Below are 16,360 nucleotides of genomic sequence, written 5' to 3'. Positions count from 1 at the left end.
GAGATGTCCATTTGAAATGGAACAGGCATGCTCAACCCTCTAGGCTTAGAAGTTTACAGCTAGAGATATAGATAGGTGTCCATAAATCCTTAACTGTATCAGGAAAAAGAGCTGAACCTTTACTTACTGGTTTAAATTACTTCTGAGAAAGTCATGGATTATATTTACTTCCATATCTGTAATAATAGTGATAGACATTTACACACTAGCAGTAATGGTAGAAACTTGCAAAGCATGGAGTGTGTCTTTAAACACATTCCAAGTGCCTAACAACAATTCACTTGATGAATGCTCACCACCAACTCACAAATTTCTGTCATTTCCCACTCTTTTTTTCTAGGGGTGGGGGAGGGTGAAAAAGTTTATTTCATCTTACAACTCTTAGTTCCCACTCCGTAAGTTAGATAAGCTGGGTCAGGAATTCAAGGCAAAAGCCTAGGTGCAAGAGCTGAAGAAGAGGCCATGGAGGCATGTGGCTTATTGACTTTCTCCTCAGGGGTTGCTCAGCCTACCTTCTCACACCACCCACAACAGCATGACTGGGTGGCACCACCAACTGTGGGTTCATTCATCAAAACAATACCCTACACACTTGCCTATATGTGAATCATATGAAGGCATTTTTCTCATTAAGACTCCTTCTTCCCCGATATGTCAAGGTTTGTGTCAAGTTGGCAACAACCAACCAGCACAGGAGGAAAGACAGTGAAAGAAATTTGAAAAGAATTCTTTAAGAATATGCATGGTGTTGAATAAAGCATGGGAAACAAAACAATATTTTGAACCAGAAATGTGTGTACTGTCTAACTAAAAAAGATAAAGGTAGTTAGCACATGCAGAAAAATCAAAGGACGAACACCAAAGAAGTTTTGAACTTTTCACAAGTTTCATAATGTAAATGCTATAATTAGTTAAACTCTAACATAAACGTGATTTTTGAATCTCTGAAGAACAGTTTATCCTTATCCACTTCCAAATGTTTTCCATTGGTTGGCCATGAAAACTCAATGTTTAAAACTACGTACTTAAATATAAGTTACATTAACTTGTGTTAAGTAACTTGCTCTTCATATAGCCTGGAAGTATCAGAGCTGGAAAATGGGATATAGATTAGGAACTAGGGTCCAGAATCACCCACAATAGTATGAGGAGCAACAACATCCTAATCGCATGATCTATGATGCTAGTGAGTTCTGACAATCAAAGTCCTCCAAATCAACTATTCAAATCTAATCTGCCATGATCCTTCTGAGCCTCTAGCAATCACTGCTATACATTCAAGTCATGTTTTTAAGTTCTACATTTGAGAAAATCTCATATTTATAGTCTATGTATTTTGTTAGAATGTCATTCACTTTAGTATATGAATGCTATTCATAGTATACCCCATTCTCTTGATCCAGTCAGCCACTGATGGACACCTAAGGTATCCTATATGGACTCTGTTCCTCCCTACCTATTACTTTGCATGTACTCTTCCTGGCACCAAAAGTGACTTGCCTTCAGCCTCACAGTTCTGCATGAGCTCTACAACGTGTCTCCTCATCTCTTTTCATGCTGATCTGATAACTTTTGAATCTCTACAGCATCTAGAATAAATAATGCCCAAGCCTACAGGAATTGGTTGCACAGTATTTTCTCCTCAGGTAGTCTTGTCTTCCCAGTCAGGTGAGATGGGAGCCTCGGGTAGGAATTAAGTGAACTGCCCTTCATACTGCGTTCAGTATAACCTCTGTAAAGATGGGCCTTTTGGTCCTCAGAAGGCTGCTGGGTACCCATACATTATACTGCTTCATTATATCTGTACCTGGCCTCATATTTAGAAACCCATTCTAGAAGGTCCTTAGTCCTAACCTTACCCTCAAACTAACCATGGCAATTTTTTTCTCTTTCAGTATTCTGAACTTTCTTTTGTACTAGGAGGACCAACAGTTGGACTATTTACTCATATTGCTTTCAGATTTTATGATGGTTGCCCTGCTGTTCCTTTATATCAACTACAGGTTCTCGGCTTATTGTTTTATAGGAATGCCAAGTCCCCACTTAAAAGTGGACCAGACGCCAGCACATAATAAGAGCGAGGGCTCAGTATCCACCATGATGGCCAGGAAGAAGCCAACTGCAGTGGACAGTGTTGCAATTCCCTCCGCCCCGGTATTATCTCTCCTTGCTGCATCCGCAGCAACATCGGATGCAGGTGAGTACTTTTACATACTGAAGGCAGACCTTTAAAAAGTCCTCTAGTCATGGCATAGTGGTGCTGGTAAATGGCATCAAAATATATTGTATACATGTGTGAAACTGTCAAAAATCAAACTAAACAGTACCATGCAAATGTCCCCATAATAAATGTAATAAGTAAATGAAAGTCCACATTGAATGCTGTGATGAATATCTATAATACCAGCACTCCTGGGATTATAGACACAGGGATCAGAAGTTCAAGGTCATCCTTAGCTGGTTAGTGAATTTAAACAAACTCATAAGTAAATAAATGTATTTAAATAAGTAAATAAATAGCAAGGTACTTATCTGATGTGCACAGGTCTCATCCATACTATCAAAAAATTAAGTGATTAATTTAAAAGCGATTACAGCTTGAATATCTAATCAGAACTGCTTGTGCCCAAAGGTGATTGAGAATGCCTTGTGGGGGCCATGTGCATGCACATGTCAAGATATTCAACAGTTACATTTAGAACACCTAAAGAAACAAGTTCAAGTTCAGTAGATAACAAACTAATCTATCATTTAAATTCCTTCTCACCAAGCTTACAGCAGGGCAAATTCAGTCTGACCAGTTGAAATGGTCATGTGCCAATCAACAGTCTTTACTGTCTGTAAACACAACCCAGGTCATGGTTGAATGTGAGATGACTAAGCCCTGAACCCCCCAAAGTGGGCTTGAAATGTGGCCAGCACCAGAACACCTCATGGTGGTGTCATCAGTTTACAAGGAAATGAGCTCTGGGAAGAAACCTTCAGCTCTGTCACAGCACAGATCTGACTACACCGTGAACTTGAGAAGAAGGTGCTTTTCTCTTGGAAATCAGCGTGTTCTCATGGCAAATTTAATAAGCTAAAAATGTGAAGGGGAAAAGCAAAGAAAACCCTTAAGGTGCTCTTTTACTGTTTAACGGTCACATGTGGTGTATGTTCAAAACCCTGCAACCACAGACCAGGAAAACCAAACTGCATATATCTATTGAGATATTGTTTAAGACCCAAGCTTAAAATGAAATTCATTTACATTTCATATGTCCCTCATACACTGTTTTATCATATCTCCTTCTCCTCCCATGCATCCTCCTCTGAAATTTATGCCCTTTTTAAAAATAATTTGTATATATATGCATATATTTATTTATGTACATTCTTTTAAGTCTAGTTAGTGTTACATATATACAAATATATGTGAGTATATATATATATATATATATATATATATATACACACATATTTGTATGTGAGTATGTACAATGTACATGTATGTATGTGAATGTATAGTTGACCCACTTGGACATGAGTTGTCTACCAAGGTCCCATCCCTGAAAAAAATTGATTCCCCTTCTCTCTCCCATCATCTGCCTGTAGCTACAGAAAGCTGCCTCCAACTACAGAAAGGGCCTTGAGATTCCTTCCTGTCTCTTCCAGAATATTGACTACTGTGGTCTCTTGTGCAGGCAACCATATTGTTAAAAGATCTTGAATGTAAGACTCCTGTCGTGTACAGAAGGTACCCTTTTGTAGCTATCCTTCCAGTCCTCCGGCTCTTACCCTCTTTCCACTCCCTCTCCCATGATGATCTCTGAACCTTGGCTATAGGGGTGATGTTTGATGGTGGGCCACAGTCACTGTTCTCTGTTCTTTGACCAGTGTGGGTCACTGTAGTAGCCTCCATCTGATACAGGGAGCAGCTCCTTTGATGAGGGGTGAGAGCTTCATTTAGGTGTGTTTGAAGCAGGAGTATTTGGAAGGCTGAATCAATTTAACCAGATGATAGCATTCGGTTCTCACCTACATTCTGACCTTTTCAGCCATTGGTTCTTGTCTCGGTTGACAGTACCTTCTTGAGTTCCTTCTACTGAGTGAAGCCTTACATCCAATAAGACAGATCTGATGCTCCCGAAAAATCAGTGCCAAAGTTTTACTATGGGGCGTGTCTTTCTCAGCTGATCAGTATTGCAGTTTAAAGGATTTGCAACTGGATAGGGCTATTGAAAACTTTTCCCCCCTCGGTGGCTTACATAGCTCCTTCTAATGCTAGAAGAGCTAGCCATCAGGGAGTAGGCTTCCAGGACAGTACCAGCTTGATGCCTCCAAGTCCTGTGACAAAAGTTGATGGTGTCTTAAGCAAGAGAGTCTGTCCAGTTCTGGCAGGCAACCAAGAGCAATGGCAATAGACATTGTTTGGGGGTCATATGGACCTCTCTCAATGAAGAACTTGAACCTCACCTGGCACTGGGCATTTTGTTTGCTAATATATGACAATATATGATAATGTACCGACCATCACTGGGTGATGGCAGGGGGCGTGCATTACAGGATTTCATTATTTTGATACTGTTGAATATAATTCTATAGTATACATGTAGCACAATTTCATTATCCATTCATTAATTGGAGGACATGTAGAATGTTTCCATTTTTTATTTATTATGAATAAATAGAACTAAATATGCAGGAACCAGTATCTCTGTATCCCATGTACTATTTTTAGTGCGGCTGTGTTTTGACTGAGACCTAGCCATAGAGTCAGTATCATATTGGTGCTCCAAAGCTTAGAATTCTGAAGTTCTGGGATTCAAGGTTTGCAGATGGGGTACACATAACCTTGTACTTCCATCTGCTTTCCGTGATGCTGTGGATGGAACCCAGGCACTCTGCATGTTCAGAGGATGTTTTATCCCAGAACTGCATTCCCAGTCCTTATGGGGATTTATTTTTTGAAGATTAAAGAAACTTATATACTAAGAAAGGCCATCTAGGCATGATCTACTGAATACATAAAAGGGCTCTCTGTTGAACCAGCCATTTTAGACACTGAACATGAATACCATTTCATCACACGTGAGATCTAAGAAAGAAAGATCAGCTGAGAAGCAGGGAGGAAAGCTACTATTAAAGCCTTCCGTGGTTTCTCTACTTGTGGACTGATATGCAGGCCATCACTGCCTACCAAACAAGGGTATCAGTCACTGCTAAACACGTGCCTACTACGATTAGAAGCTAAAGAAGACGTGTGAAGACTCTCTACTCCAGGCTCATCTTTTCACTTTGGCAGGGTTCTGTGTGTCAAGGGCTCAACCTGCATTCATTCCTAAGTCATTCCCAGAAGTCACTGGTAATTATCAGACAATTAGCTCAGTTGAAATAGCACAAAGGCTTGCAATGACACTTCTCAAAGTGAGTTTAGAAGAACATTCTCTGCTCTCTTGAGAAAAGAGATTTTATTGCCATGAAGTGAGTGTAGGGAATGCTGCCTCCCTTCCTTTTTGTTTTTCAGTTTTTAATTGCTCCATGAATGTTGTCATGTTTGAAGAGTGAGAGAGATAAAATTCCACAATGTAACCTAACCACACAACATATTTTCTTGGGATGAACTCTTAGCCTGTCCTGGAAACAGCATTCATCCCAGTTGTAAAGGAAATCTTTTACAGAATGAGACGCTCAGATTTAATTATGAGCTTTCAGGCTTTAATATACTCACTCTTGAATGAGAAGTTTTGTGTGGGGATAACAGATCACTGGTATCATCCAAAGAAATCAAAGTAAGGAAAGTTATTTGTAGAAGAGTGGGAAAGCCTTGATGGACCAGCGACAGCTCTGTGGGAGGGCATCCAGGCAGAGAGCTGTGTGAAGAATTGTGAATGGGACTCAAGGAGGGAAGAGCTTGAGTACAGCAAAAGATCTGGGACGTGTCTGCACTATTCACCTTGAAAATGCTATTTGAACTTACTGCTTATGCGTTGAGACCTCCCTTTATGGATTGAAGAAATCTGCCTATTTTTTTTAACCTTTTCTTGCCAAGCACCGACATTTCCCAGAGGCTGGAGACAGGTGGTCCACAAATCCCCCTGCACTCCTTTATTCAGTGGGAAAGACAGGGGTGTGGGGATCTCATGCTTGCATGGCGTCCCTCCTCTGCTTGCATCCAGCAGGTAATTTACAAATATGCCAAGCAGTCAGAAAAGCAGGTGGATATTAACGCCCTGAGTAATCAGAGCTGAGCCAAAACACTCCTGTGTCCCTATGCAGGAACAGGCTATTTCGTTTTGGCAGTATGAAAATGAGACTCTCCTGAGAACTGTACAGGTTTGGTTGATTTCCGGTCTCAGGCTGCAAAGCAGATCTTTTTCAGGGAAACAAGCCAGAGATCTCCCCCAGGTGCTAGAAGCCAGACTTTCATGAGATTCCACTCTCCATAGACAAATGGCTTCCTACAAACCTGGGGGAGTTGGGAGCTCACAGGTGGGCTCATATCCAACACTCTGCTTCATTCCATATGTGAAGAGATGCATATATCCTGAGACTCGGAGATATGCCTGAGGTCACAGAGTTGGATTTGAGTCCTATTTTCTCATCCCCTGCCTGATTTTTAGTAGGTCCCCACCTCTCTCACAGTTACAGGCAGATTTTTTTTCTTAGCTATGAACCTCTGCTGGGTTGGAGGTTAAGTGGAACTCATCCTTGGCTGAACACAATCTCTAATTCAAACTAAGCACACGGTAGGCAGTTAATAGCTTCTGAGGTTGATTTTGTTTAATTGCATGCTTGTGTGGTAGCTGTGCATACTTCTCATGAAGCAGTTCACTTGAGTCTTGTTTTGCCTCTTTTCTTCTTTCACTATAAACAAAGTTCCATGTGCTGTGTGATGAAATCAGCCTTTTGATAACTTGTTTCCTAGTAGGTTATCATTTTTACAGGACAATTTGAGGAACCAGACCACTTTTAGTTGAAAGAGTTATATGAAATGGCTTACAAGGCAAAAAAAACAAAAAAACTAAGTAAATAAATAAAATTAAGAATATTTCTATTCATTCTCTGAATATTTCATACATGTATACAATGTATTTTGATGATATCTCGCTTACCATTACCTCCCTCCAGCTATTCCCAGGACCACTTAACACTTAATCCTTCTCCAAATCCCTGTAAAAGTTGAAGCTTTTTCTGATCAAGGTGGAGAGCAGCATGAATCTGTGCATACAAAAATTAATGCAAAATTAGTTTAAGAATGTGCTTAAGGAAAATAAGACACTGGAAGGACTTAAGTAATTCATCCTTTCTTTCACTTCAAAATATTGTATGCTCATCTGTCTACTATACTTGAACACATAGAGTAGATGCTCATTTAACAATCTGGGTAAAATAATTGGTTGAATGGCAGGCTATACGCTCATCTGGTGGTTAGCATGGTGAATGGACATCTGGGAAAGACACACTCGATCCTAAAACCACTGCTGGTAAATATTAGCCAAATAATTGGCTTGGAGTCAAAACAGTCCTTTTCAAACAAGTGATCTTTAGCTATTATAAAAGAATGTTTTCCACCATATTTTATATACAAGCATTACAGTATGGGAGGGATGATTATAAAGCAGATTTTAATAGTGTGTATTCTGCAGCTAAAGTGTGTGAGCAGCTGGACATGTGCCTGCCAAAGGGAACTCCCCAGTGGTTTTATTTAAGGCAAAGTTCTAGTTTCTTGGAGTGTGATACACACCCAGATGGCAGTGCTATTGATTGGTTGGCTGGGCAGTGGAGGAGATGCCACAGAGAGAAGCCATCACGAGCTCTTCAAAGTAGGGGGGGAGGTGGCGCCGCCACCAGCATTCTAACGGGCTAGCCTGCGTGAACACACTGCTCAATAGCTATCGATCTGCTGTGGTGAGGGAAGTCTAATTCTCGGGAAAGCTGCGTCGTTATTGGGAGTCATTAGGGCTAATGCAGTGAAGGCTTCAATAAGGTTTGTTCAAAGTGATGCATAATTTGAAACAACTTCTATTACACTCGCCCAATAATGATTTAATAAGCATATTAGATAATCTATACCTGAGTAAGTCAGGCTAATTTTTCTTGTCTCTGCATATTGACATAACTTCTCAGGGAGGTCATTCAGTGGACAGAGAAGTCATGATTCCACTCTAGGGGCATGGGTTTTATTTTCTTCCGTCTTATTTAGGATGAGACTATATTGATAGGTACATTCCAAATCATAATAAGAGAAATCACAAAGTTAAGATTGTTACGGTTCTGGACCACAAAGTCAAGGGTAAATTGATGGGAATGAAATACATATTGCTGTTTCCGCTTCCATCTGGCTCCCCCTACACACAGAAAAACAAACGGGGGAGACACACATAGACAAACAGAGGGACAGAGAGAAAGATACACACACACATACATAGAGAGAGGCACTCAGAGACACATACACAGATAGAGACATAGTTCAGACACATATATGAAGCATGGCATGCACATGTGATATATATGGAGAGAGAGAGACAGACTGGCTGATTCATCTTAGGTTCAAGGAGGATATCAACTAGCCAGACTCGTGAATGCTAAGAGTGAAACAAACCAGTTCTCTGTTTCTGTCTGTTCTGTATCGAAGCTAACCCATTACTTTCTCACGCTATATACTTTGCTGTGTTCAACAATACCACAGCCCATGATCAACGGAGGACATTTAAATCTCACAAGGCTACTAACCTTTTAGGTGTCCTGCAAGTCGGTGTGCGTTCTGACATCCTGTAAACAGTTTAGTCATAACCCCAACTTTAAAGCTGACTCCACTTTTAACCAAGAAACCTAAACACAGCCAATAAGAATCCTTACAAATGGTGGTGAAAATGGTGGTTTCTTGGTTCCAAAGGTTTGAGAATGCAGTCTAGCATGCTGATAGCTTAAACACGGTGCTGGAAATTCCTTCCAGCTTCCAAGTCTTAAACAGCTGATTGCTCCCTTTACCACCTGAATCCCTGGGAGGGTCTGTGAGAACAACAATGCTCTCAGGTGCAAATCAGAGCAATAGGGATTTGAGGTTGAGCAGTCATTTACTTCGTAATGTTCGGTTTGTTTGTTTGTTTGCTTTTGTCCTATGTACAATCATAATATGAAACTACTAACCACAGCATCCCTCATGGATGATTTAGCTAAAGGCCTTGTCTTTCAAAAGAAACAATGAAACCAGTAAATATGCAAATTAATAGGGTTTGGAATAGCTAAGAGCTATAAGGCCATACATTGAAATCATCACATTGTAAAATTATTACTATATACCATGGAAAACTTCCATTTAGAACAATTAAAGTCCAACTTTAAAAACATTGGACAAATTGTCTAACAGGTACTATCCATGGATGTGTTTTGAAGCATTCTGCAAATGATTCTGTTTGTCTGGAATGCCCTGCTATGTGTGGCCGGTTTATAGAAAACTGCTTTCCGCTGGCTCTGGGCCCTTTTATGGCCTAGCAGGGCTGGAAGATACTACCGCCTCCAAGGCTGCATACAGCCAAAGGTTTTCTGGAAAAACAAAACAAAACAAAACAAAACAAAAAAAAACAAAAAAACTCGGCAATTCTTATTTCTACCTCACCTTGAGAAAATCAGTTTGTGTTGTTGTTTCCTTTTTGCTTTGCTTTGCTTTAATCTGTATATCATAGAGCCATTCATGGCCAAAGCTCTAACATTTCTTGTAAGAATACAGTTTCCCAGACATCAGGCTCCTCCAGCAATCGCCTCCATTTCCACCTCATTGGAAATCTTCATTCTTAGACCAGGATTTTTCAAAGGCTTCTTATTGTGCGGCTTAGGGTAGAGGACCATGGTGAGGGACCCATGAAGTAACACCTGTGAAAATCCTAGCAGTTTAGTCCAAGTTCAGCCACTGGGTGCTATGGCTATTATTCTAATTGTTACTATTTTCTACCTTTAATGTTTTTTCTTATGTACCCACTCTATGTGTCGTTCGTGTGCTGATTTGTGATGGTTTGTCCCTGGCTCCCAGTTTATATGCATCCCTACCCATTTAGGGTTATTGAATACCAAAGCTTCCTGGCTCCTCATAGCCCAATGTCATTGATCTCTGCGTTTGGTCTAGTATGCCACGTTGTTCTGAATTTAATCTTCAATTATCAGACCTTATTGAACCTTTAAAAATCTCACTCCTTGGGAAAAGGGACTGCCTCTGACATAATCTGATTTGCCTGCTCTTTGATCACCTCCCCCTGAGGGGGGAGCAGCCTTACCAGGACAAGAAGATGACAATGCAACCATTCCTGATGTGATCTGATAGACTAAGATCAGAAGGAAGGAGAGGAGGACCTCCCCTATCAGTGGACTTGGGGAGGGGCATGCATGAGGAAGGGGGAGGGGAGGGTGGGCCTGGGAGGGGAGGAGGGAGGGGCTTATGGGGGGATACAAAGTGAATAAAGTGTAATTAATAAAATTAAATTAAATTAAAAAAGAAATCTCACTCCTTAGTGTTGAGTTGGAAAGAAGATGAAATGATAGCAAATATTGGTTAAGATGTTTTGGATGACTGCTTTCTGAGAAAATGTGAAAACTAATGAGTGTAAACACACACTCTAGCATAATGCCAATTAGTACTGGGAGGCAACGACTTGCCTTTATCTTCCACAAGTATTGGAACTGTTCTGATAATGTGTAGCAAAGGGTGACCTGAGGAAGACATTGGAAACCTAGTCTTCTTATTCAGTAACGTCAGCCCTGCCTCTGATTAGCCTTCCTGGTGACCTCAGGGGAAAATCATTTTTTATGTAAAGAGTCTTAGATAGGGGCTGAGAAAAATGGCTCAGTGGGTAAGAACACTTGCTCTGCAAGCGTGAGGACCTGAGTTCAAATCCCTGCCACCCATGTAAAGAGCCAGCATGACTAGGCATGCCTGTTACCCAAGTATTGGGGAGCTGAAATCGGGGGAAGCCAGGAGTTCACTGGCTGGTGACCTCGCCGAAAGGACAAGCTTCTGGTTCAGGGAAGCCATATCTCAAGGCAATAAGTCAGAGAGAAATGCACCTAGGGTCCTGCGCATGTGCACTCACAATCCACACATGGCTATGCATGTACACCAAACATACACACATGCGCGTGCACACACACATAGTCTCACACAGTTGAAAAAAAAAAAACCATGCTTTTCTGGAGACTAAGAGGAGGGACGCAACACATAAATACGCTCCAGCAGTCAGACGTGATCATCTTAGCCCCTGTGAATGCTTAAGAGTCGCCTTAACCTGTACTTTTTTTTTTTTAACACTGTGGCTGTAGTGTGGGTTTTCCTGGACACTTATTATTCCATATTTAGATTTCACTTCACTCAATGAGCACTAGACAGACTATGAGCCTTCCAGAGCCTTGCAATGGAAAGTATAAAACGAAGAGACTTAGAGACCCAGAGCACTGCTATTGAGCAGTTCCATAACACAGTATGGGTCCAAGAACTTCATGCAGTGCTGGTGCATAACAGATACTCAGTAAGTATATCTGACTTAATATAGCTAATTATTTTTCTCTCCAAAAGTGAGATATTAAAAAAGAAGAAGAAGATGGAAGGTTTAATGACAGGTTTGAAAATGCAGCATCTCTAAGAAATTTAACTCAATTTATCTCTGAATGCATCATGCAGATAACGCTCCCGCCACCTCACACCACAGTCAGACTCTCTTAAAAATAGAGTAATGATAATAATACATTTTATCTTATTCCCAGTGATAGTATCGTTCACGCCTCCATTGAAGCCCAGTGGGAGGTTTGGCTGTGAGGCATGAGACACAGAGGGAGTCAGGTGTGATTATTGTAATGAGGACTCCACACTCAGAGAATGTGGAAAGGAAAACCTCCCATACGTGAAGTGATTTCTATTAAGATACTCGTATCAAATATTCAAGCTCTTCACTCTAAATGGGAGAGAAGGGAAAGAGACTCTTCCAAGGGGCAGATTATATACAGAGAGGAACGAAAGGGCACAAATATTTTATGACCAGCATCGAGATGAAAGTGCAGTCCCTGCCTTGTTCACTGGCTTTTTCTATTTCCAGAAGTCTAATTAGATTGTTGGTTTAATGGTGGTGAGATAATTTAGTGGCAACTGAAAGCAGCTATGTTAATGAGAAGGGGCATAGCACTTTAGGTTTCCTGTAATTAATGGAAAGGTTTTTTTTTTTAAAAAAAAAAAAAAAAAGAAAGAAAAGAAACACAGTTCCTGTGAAGTTGGGATAGTGTGTCCAGCTGTTGAGAGAGGGGCACAGTCTTTCCTGCTCGTTGCTGGAGAGATGGCCCCGGGCAATGTGGAAGAAAAGTGTAATGATGGTCATTAAGAATGATCTTGAATGGCCCAGGCACGCTGCAGGCAGCTGAAGAAAGCAAAGACAGATAGGGTTGGAAAGAGGAAGAAGGCAGAGAGGGAGAATGGAGTAAGGGTTACGAGACAGAGTGAATGCATGCCTTAGCCATGCAACCTCCATCTTCTGCTGCTGTGACCCGAGCATGTCTCCCTGAGGACCTGTTTCTCCTGGTACTTTTCCTGGGAAAGGCCAGATAAGCCTGAGTTAGAGCAGACCAACAAGGACTTTTGCCCACTTCTTCATGGTATAAGTTTAGAGATGAAGTGTAGAGAGGTTAGGAATGTTACTTCGTTGGGAAGCAGAGGTCTTTCACCAAAACAAGTTGGGGTAGACACTGCATTTATAATTCAAGGATGAGATGCTATGGAACCCTCATTGCAATACCACAGTCCTTTGCAGTTCTTCTTAAAGAAGTTTGGGAGACAGACTGACACCTCGAGTCTCAAGTTTCTTCATCAGTAAAATGAAAACAAAATAATCTCTCTTCTGTGTCAAGGAAGAACTGAAGAAACATACCAAAATATTCATGGCTGCCTGGGGAGAGGGTCCTGTTAGAAAGTGCTGCCTGAGGAAGTGTGAAGGAAGAACTGAGTTAGATAACCAATGCCCAGACGCCGATGCCTGTATGTAGCAACAACAAAGGCAGGCAGAGTGACACTCACCCGAAAGGCCAGTATTGGCAGGGTTCATGGGTCCTCTAATCTAACCCACTCAGACAGTGTGAGGCCAGTGATGCACCCTGTCTCAAAAAGCAAGGTGGGCAGCAGTGCCTACACAGACATGCGCACACACACACACACTTGAACGCATGCCTCCATGCATGTATGTGTATACCAACACATACAAAGTACCGACACACATACACACAAAAATTCCCATCACATAGTCAATACTTAATATGTACTTAATGACACCTCACATAGCCAAAATTAAGTCATTCCCTGTCATGATTTTATCATGCTATGTCATGATTTCATAATATGCAACTCAGATCAAATCTTTAGTCACCCTCTACAACACAGTCCTACCCTTACTTCCCCTTGAAAGTACCCTTACCCCAGGCCACACCCCATATCATGGTAGGTATTTGCTACATCAAACATCCTGGTCACACATCCCTAAGTATATAAATATGCAAATATTTGTTACAAAATCATTAGTTTGTTACAATACATCAGCTGCCACAATCAATCCATCCCTACAAATGACATAGTCAAGTACAAGGTCACCTCTGTCCCCCAAGTAGCTTGAACACTATTTGGGGCTATCTGACTTGAAAACATAAGAGGATGGGTAATGTTGTAAAGGAGTACAGTCAGTAGCAATCGGACATAGTACCAGCGCTTGTCAGCTGCTATGGATGTGAACCAGAGACACAACTTCATATTGTCACCTGCATCAGCCAGTGCCATTCTTTCCAGAGACTGTAACTCGGGTGAAGCCAGATTCTACATTTCACTGTAGGAAAGAGTTTCAGGACAAGTCAGTGTGCAGGTGTAGAGTCTATTAAGAAAAAATTTTTTACATAGAATTAAGCCCAGGATTTATTAGATGGAAGTGCCCAGATAGAAAAGAATATATGCCCACGAGCATAGATGGAATATCTTCACGGTAGCCATCCATGTATATGATTTGGGGGATTCTGAAGTTATGCCTTCAAAGAACTGCTAAGGAATTTGGATGCAATCATATGGTAATTTCTGAGGCACATTGGATAGAATTATACCTGCTGAGAAACTCCAGATCACTAGGGTTGTATAGGATTTAGGATGCTTCTACCTTAAACAAAGGTTGATAGTCTTGTTTGTGACATACAAGAAAATATCTGGGAAAGGAGTAAAAGCATGCTGAAAATGATGTGTGCTCAGCCATGAGCATGTTTCGTTGTCGTTTTAACATTCTGAGTTGAAAAGACGTCAATAGAAGAGGAATCATGGTCCCTGCACCAGCACCCTTGCAGCAGATGTTGTGAATTGTGCCTGCATTTGTGACTCTCAGCTGGTGAGAAACTCCAGCTAGACTCTGGAATGAGGGCCTTCTTTCCTTTCCTGTGTTCCCTTAATTTTCCTTGTCTCTCCATCCAGCCTAACGATCACTCCACACTTCACCAATCACTCACTTTTCATTTAGTGGTACTAGGGGAGTCCTGAGCACAAGAGGACCCAGAGAGAGCTGAGGTTCACAGGTGTCAGGACTAGCTTGCAGCATTTCTCAGGTATCTTAGTTTCTGCCTGTTTGAGTGTCAGTCTTGCCTTCTGTCTGGGTATGTAAAAATGTCAGTGCATGAGGGTGAAAGAGAAATTTAGGACCCAAATAGGGAGCAATTCAAATTACAGAATAAGACACACTGATCATTCTGCAGGTCAGGTAATGAAAGCAAAGGTGGCAGCTGTGGCACAGCCGTCGTTTTTTTTGGCTGGCCTGCAAGAGCTGTAATCTTCTAAGTTGATTAGGAACTGCATGAAACTCACGTTCTCTGGCATTTTTGTACTTACATTCTTATCTGGTAGCAAATGAGTGGAAGATAATACATTTACACCATTAGATGAGGCTATTTTTTTGGAACTGATTATGTCCTCCACTCCTAACCAACACGTTTCTGCAGTTGACTATAACTGTTCCTTAGATAAACTGATTCGGCATCAAACTGCCTTCTAAACATCTGTATTTACATCCACAGACAAACGACACTCTCAGGCTTAGTCAGAGAAAGCCCCTCTTTACAGTGAACAGCAATGAATGCAAGCTACTGAGAATATGGGATGGTTATATGCTCAGCCATAAACAAGACATTCATACCATCCTCTCAAAGGCTCAGGGAACGTCACAGGAGAAATCATAGAAAGAATGCAAGCTCTGGGGGTGATGCTGATAATGGCTACAAAATGACATCTTCTGGACATAGTGTAAACATTGCAATCACGGACTCATAGCATCAAGGGCTAGCTGCACTGGGTCTTCACAAGACTGAACCTGTCAATAGCTGTGTACTGAGAGAGTGTTCCCTAGGAGGACTCATGGAACTGAACTATCGACTACTGTGGAAAGAGAAGCTGTTATTATCTTTAGATATGTACTCACTAGTGAGGCTCCTAGGTTCCATTGGAAAGTTACAAAGTCACTCGGAAGGCCATGGTTAAAATCAGTGGGTCATAAAACAAGACAATAAGATGTGAACAGAGGGAAACAGACTCACAGGGAGAAAGGGAGCTAGAGCAATGCTAGCTGGGTGTGCTGTGCACCCAGAAGGCAGAGGAGGGCCTTGACAGCAGTGAGAGGGTGCTAAGGGGAGATAAGGATGGGAATAATCCAAAGTTCATATATACACTTGTGGAATTAGCAAACAAGAAATATAATTTCAAAAAATTACTTAAAATGTATGTGTATATACATAATGCATGTATACATACAAATGTGTTGTGTTTCCTATCCAAAATGCTTAGAAACCAGAAGTTTTTGGGATTTTGGAATTTTTATAATTAACATACATTTCTATCAATACAGATATATATACCTATCTATTGACTTGTTCTCTCTAGGGAATCATGAAAATATATAAAGTGAATCAAAACAGTGTGCAGAATTACTTAATACAACAGAAATGATGTGTAACTTGCAGTAATAGTTTTGATTATTTAATTATGGAATTTGGGGTTAGAAGAAGCCTTTGACATTGTAAGCTGGGAGTGGTGCCACAGCACTGTCAACAGTAGAAATTGAAATTCAGACTTTCTCATGTTTTCTCATTTCTTGTCTTCTCTCCTAAGAAATTATATTATATAACTGCTATGAGACATAGTAGTGCTATCTGGGTGGTGGCATATGTACTCAGGAGGCAGAGGCTGGGGAATTACTGGAACTGAAGGCTGGCCTGCTACACAGTGAGTGTCAGGATAGCCAGAGTTACACAGTAAGGCCCTGGTTCAAAAAACAGATGGAAGGACAGAAGGAAGGAAGGAAGGAAGGAAGGAAGGAAGGAAGGAAGGAAGGAA

At 41.1% G+C, this 16,360-nt stretch overlaps 1 protein-coding gene across 3 annotated transcripts in view; it reads left to right on the top strand.

Moving 5' to 3' along the window:
• The window catches only part of Setbp1 (SET binding protein 1), a 352,623-nt gene that overhangs the window by 316,668 nt on the left and 19,595 nt on the right, over positions 1–16,360 (top strand). For all 3 annotated transcript variants that reach the window (XM_055622798.1, XM_055622799.1, XM_055622800.1), the window contains one exon: positions 2,027–2,197. In XM_055622798.1, the coding sequence (XP_055478773.1) occupies positions 2,027–2,197 (171 nt within the window). The remainder of the gene's footprint in view (positions 1–2,026; positions 2,198–16,360) is intronic.

The sequence above is a fragment of the Psammomys obesus genome, unplaced genomic scaffold (genome assembly GCF_907164565.1).
Source record: "Psammomys obesus unplaced genomic scaffold, mPsaObe1.curated_primary_1811, whole genome shotgun sequence".
NCBI lineage: Eukaryota > Metazoa > Chordata > Mammalia > Rodentia > Muridae > Psammomys > Psammomys obesus.
This window is presented reverse-complemented; position numbering and strand designations above follow the sequence as displayed.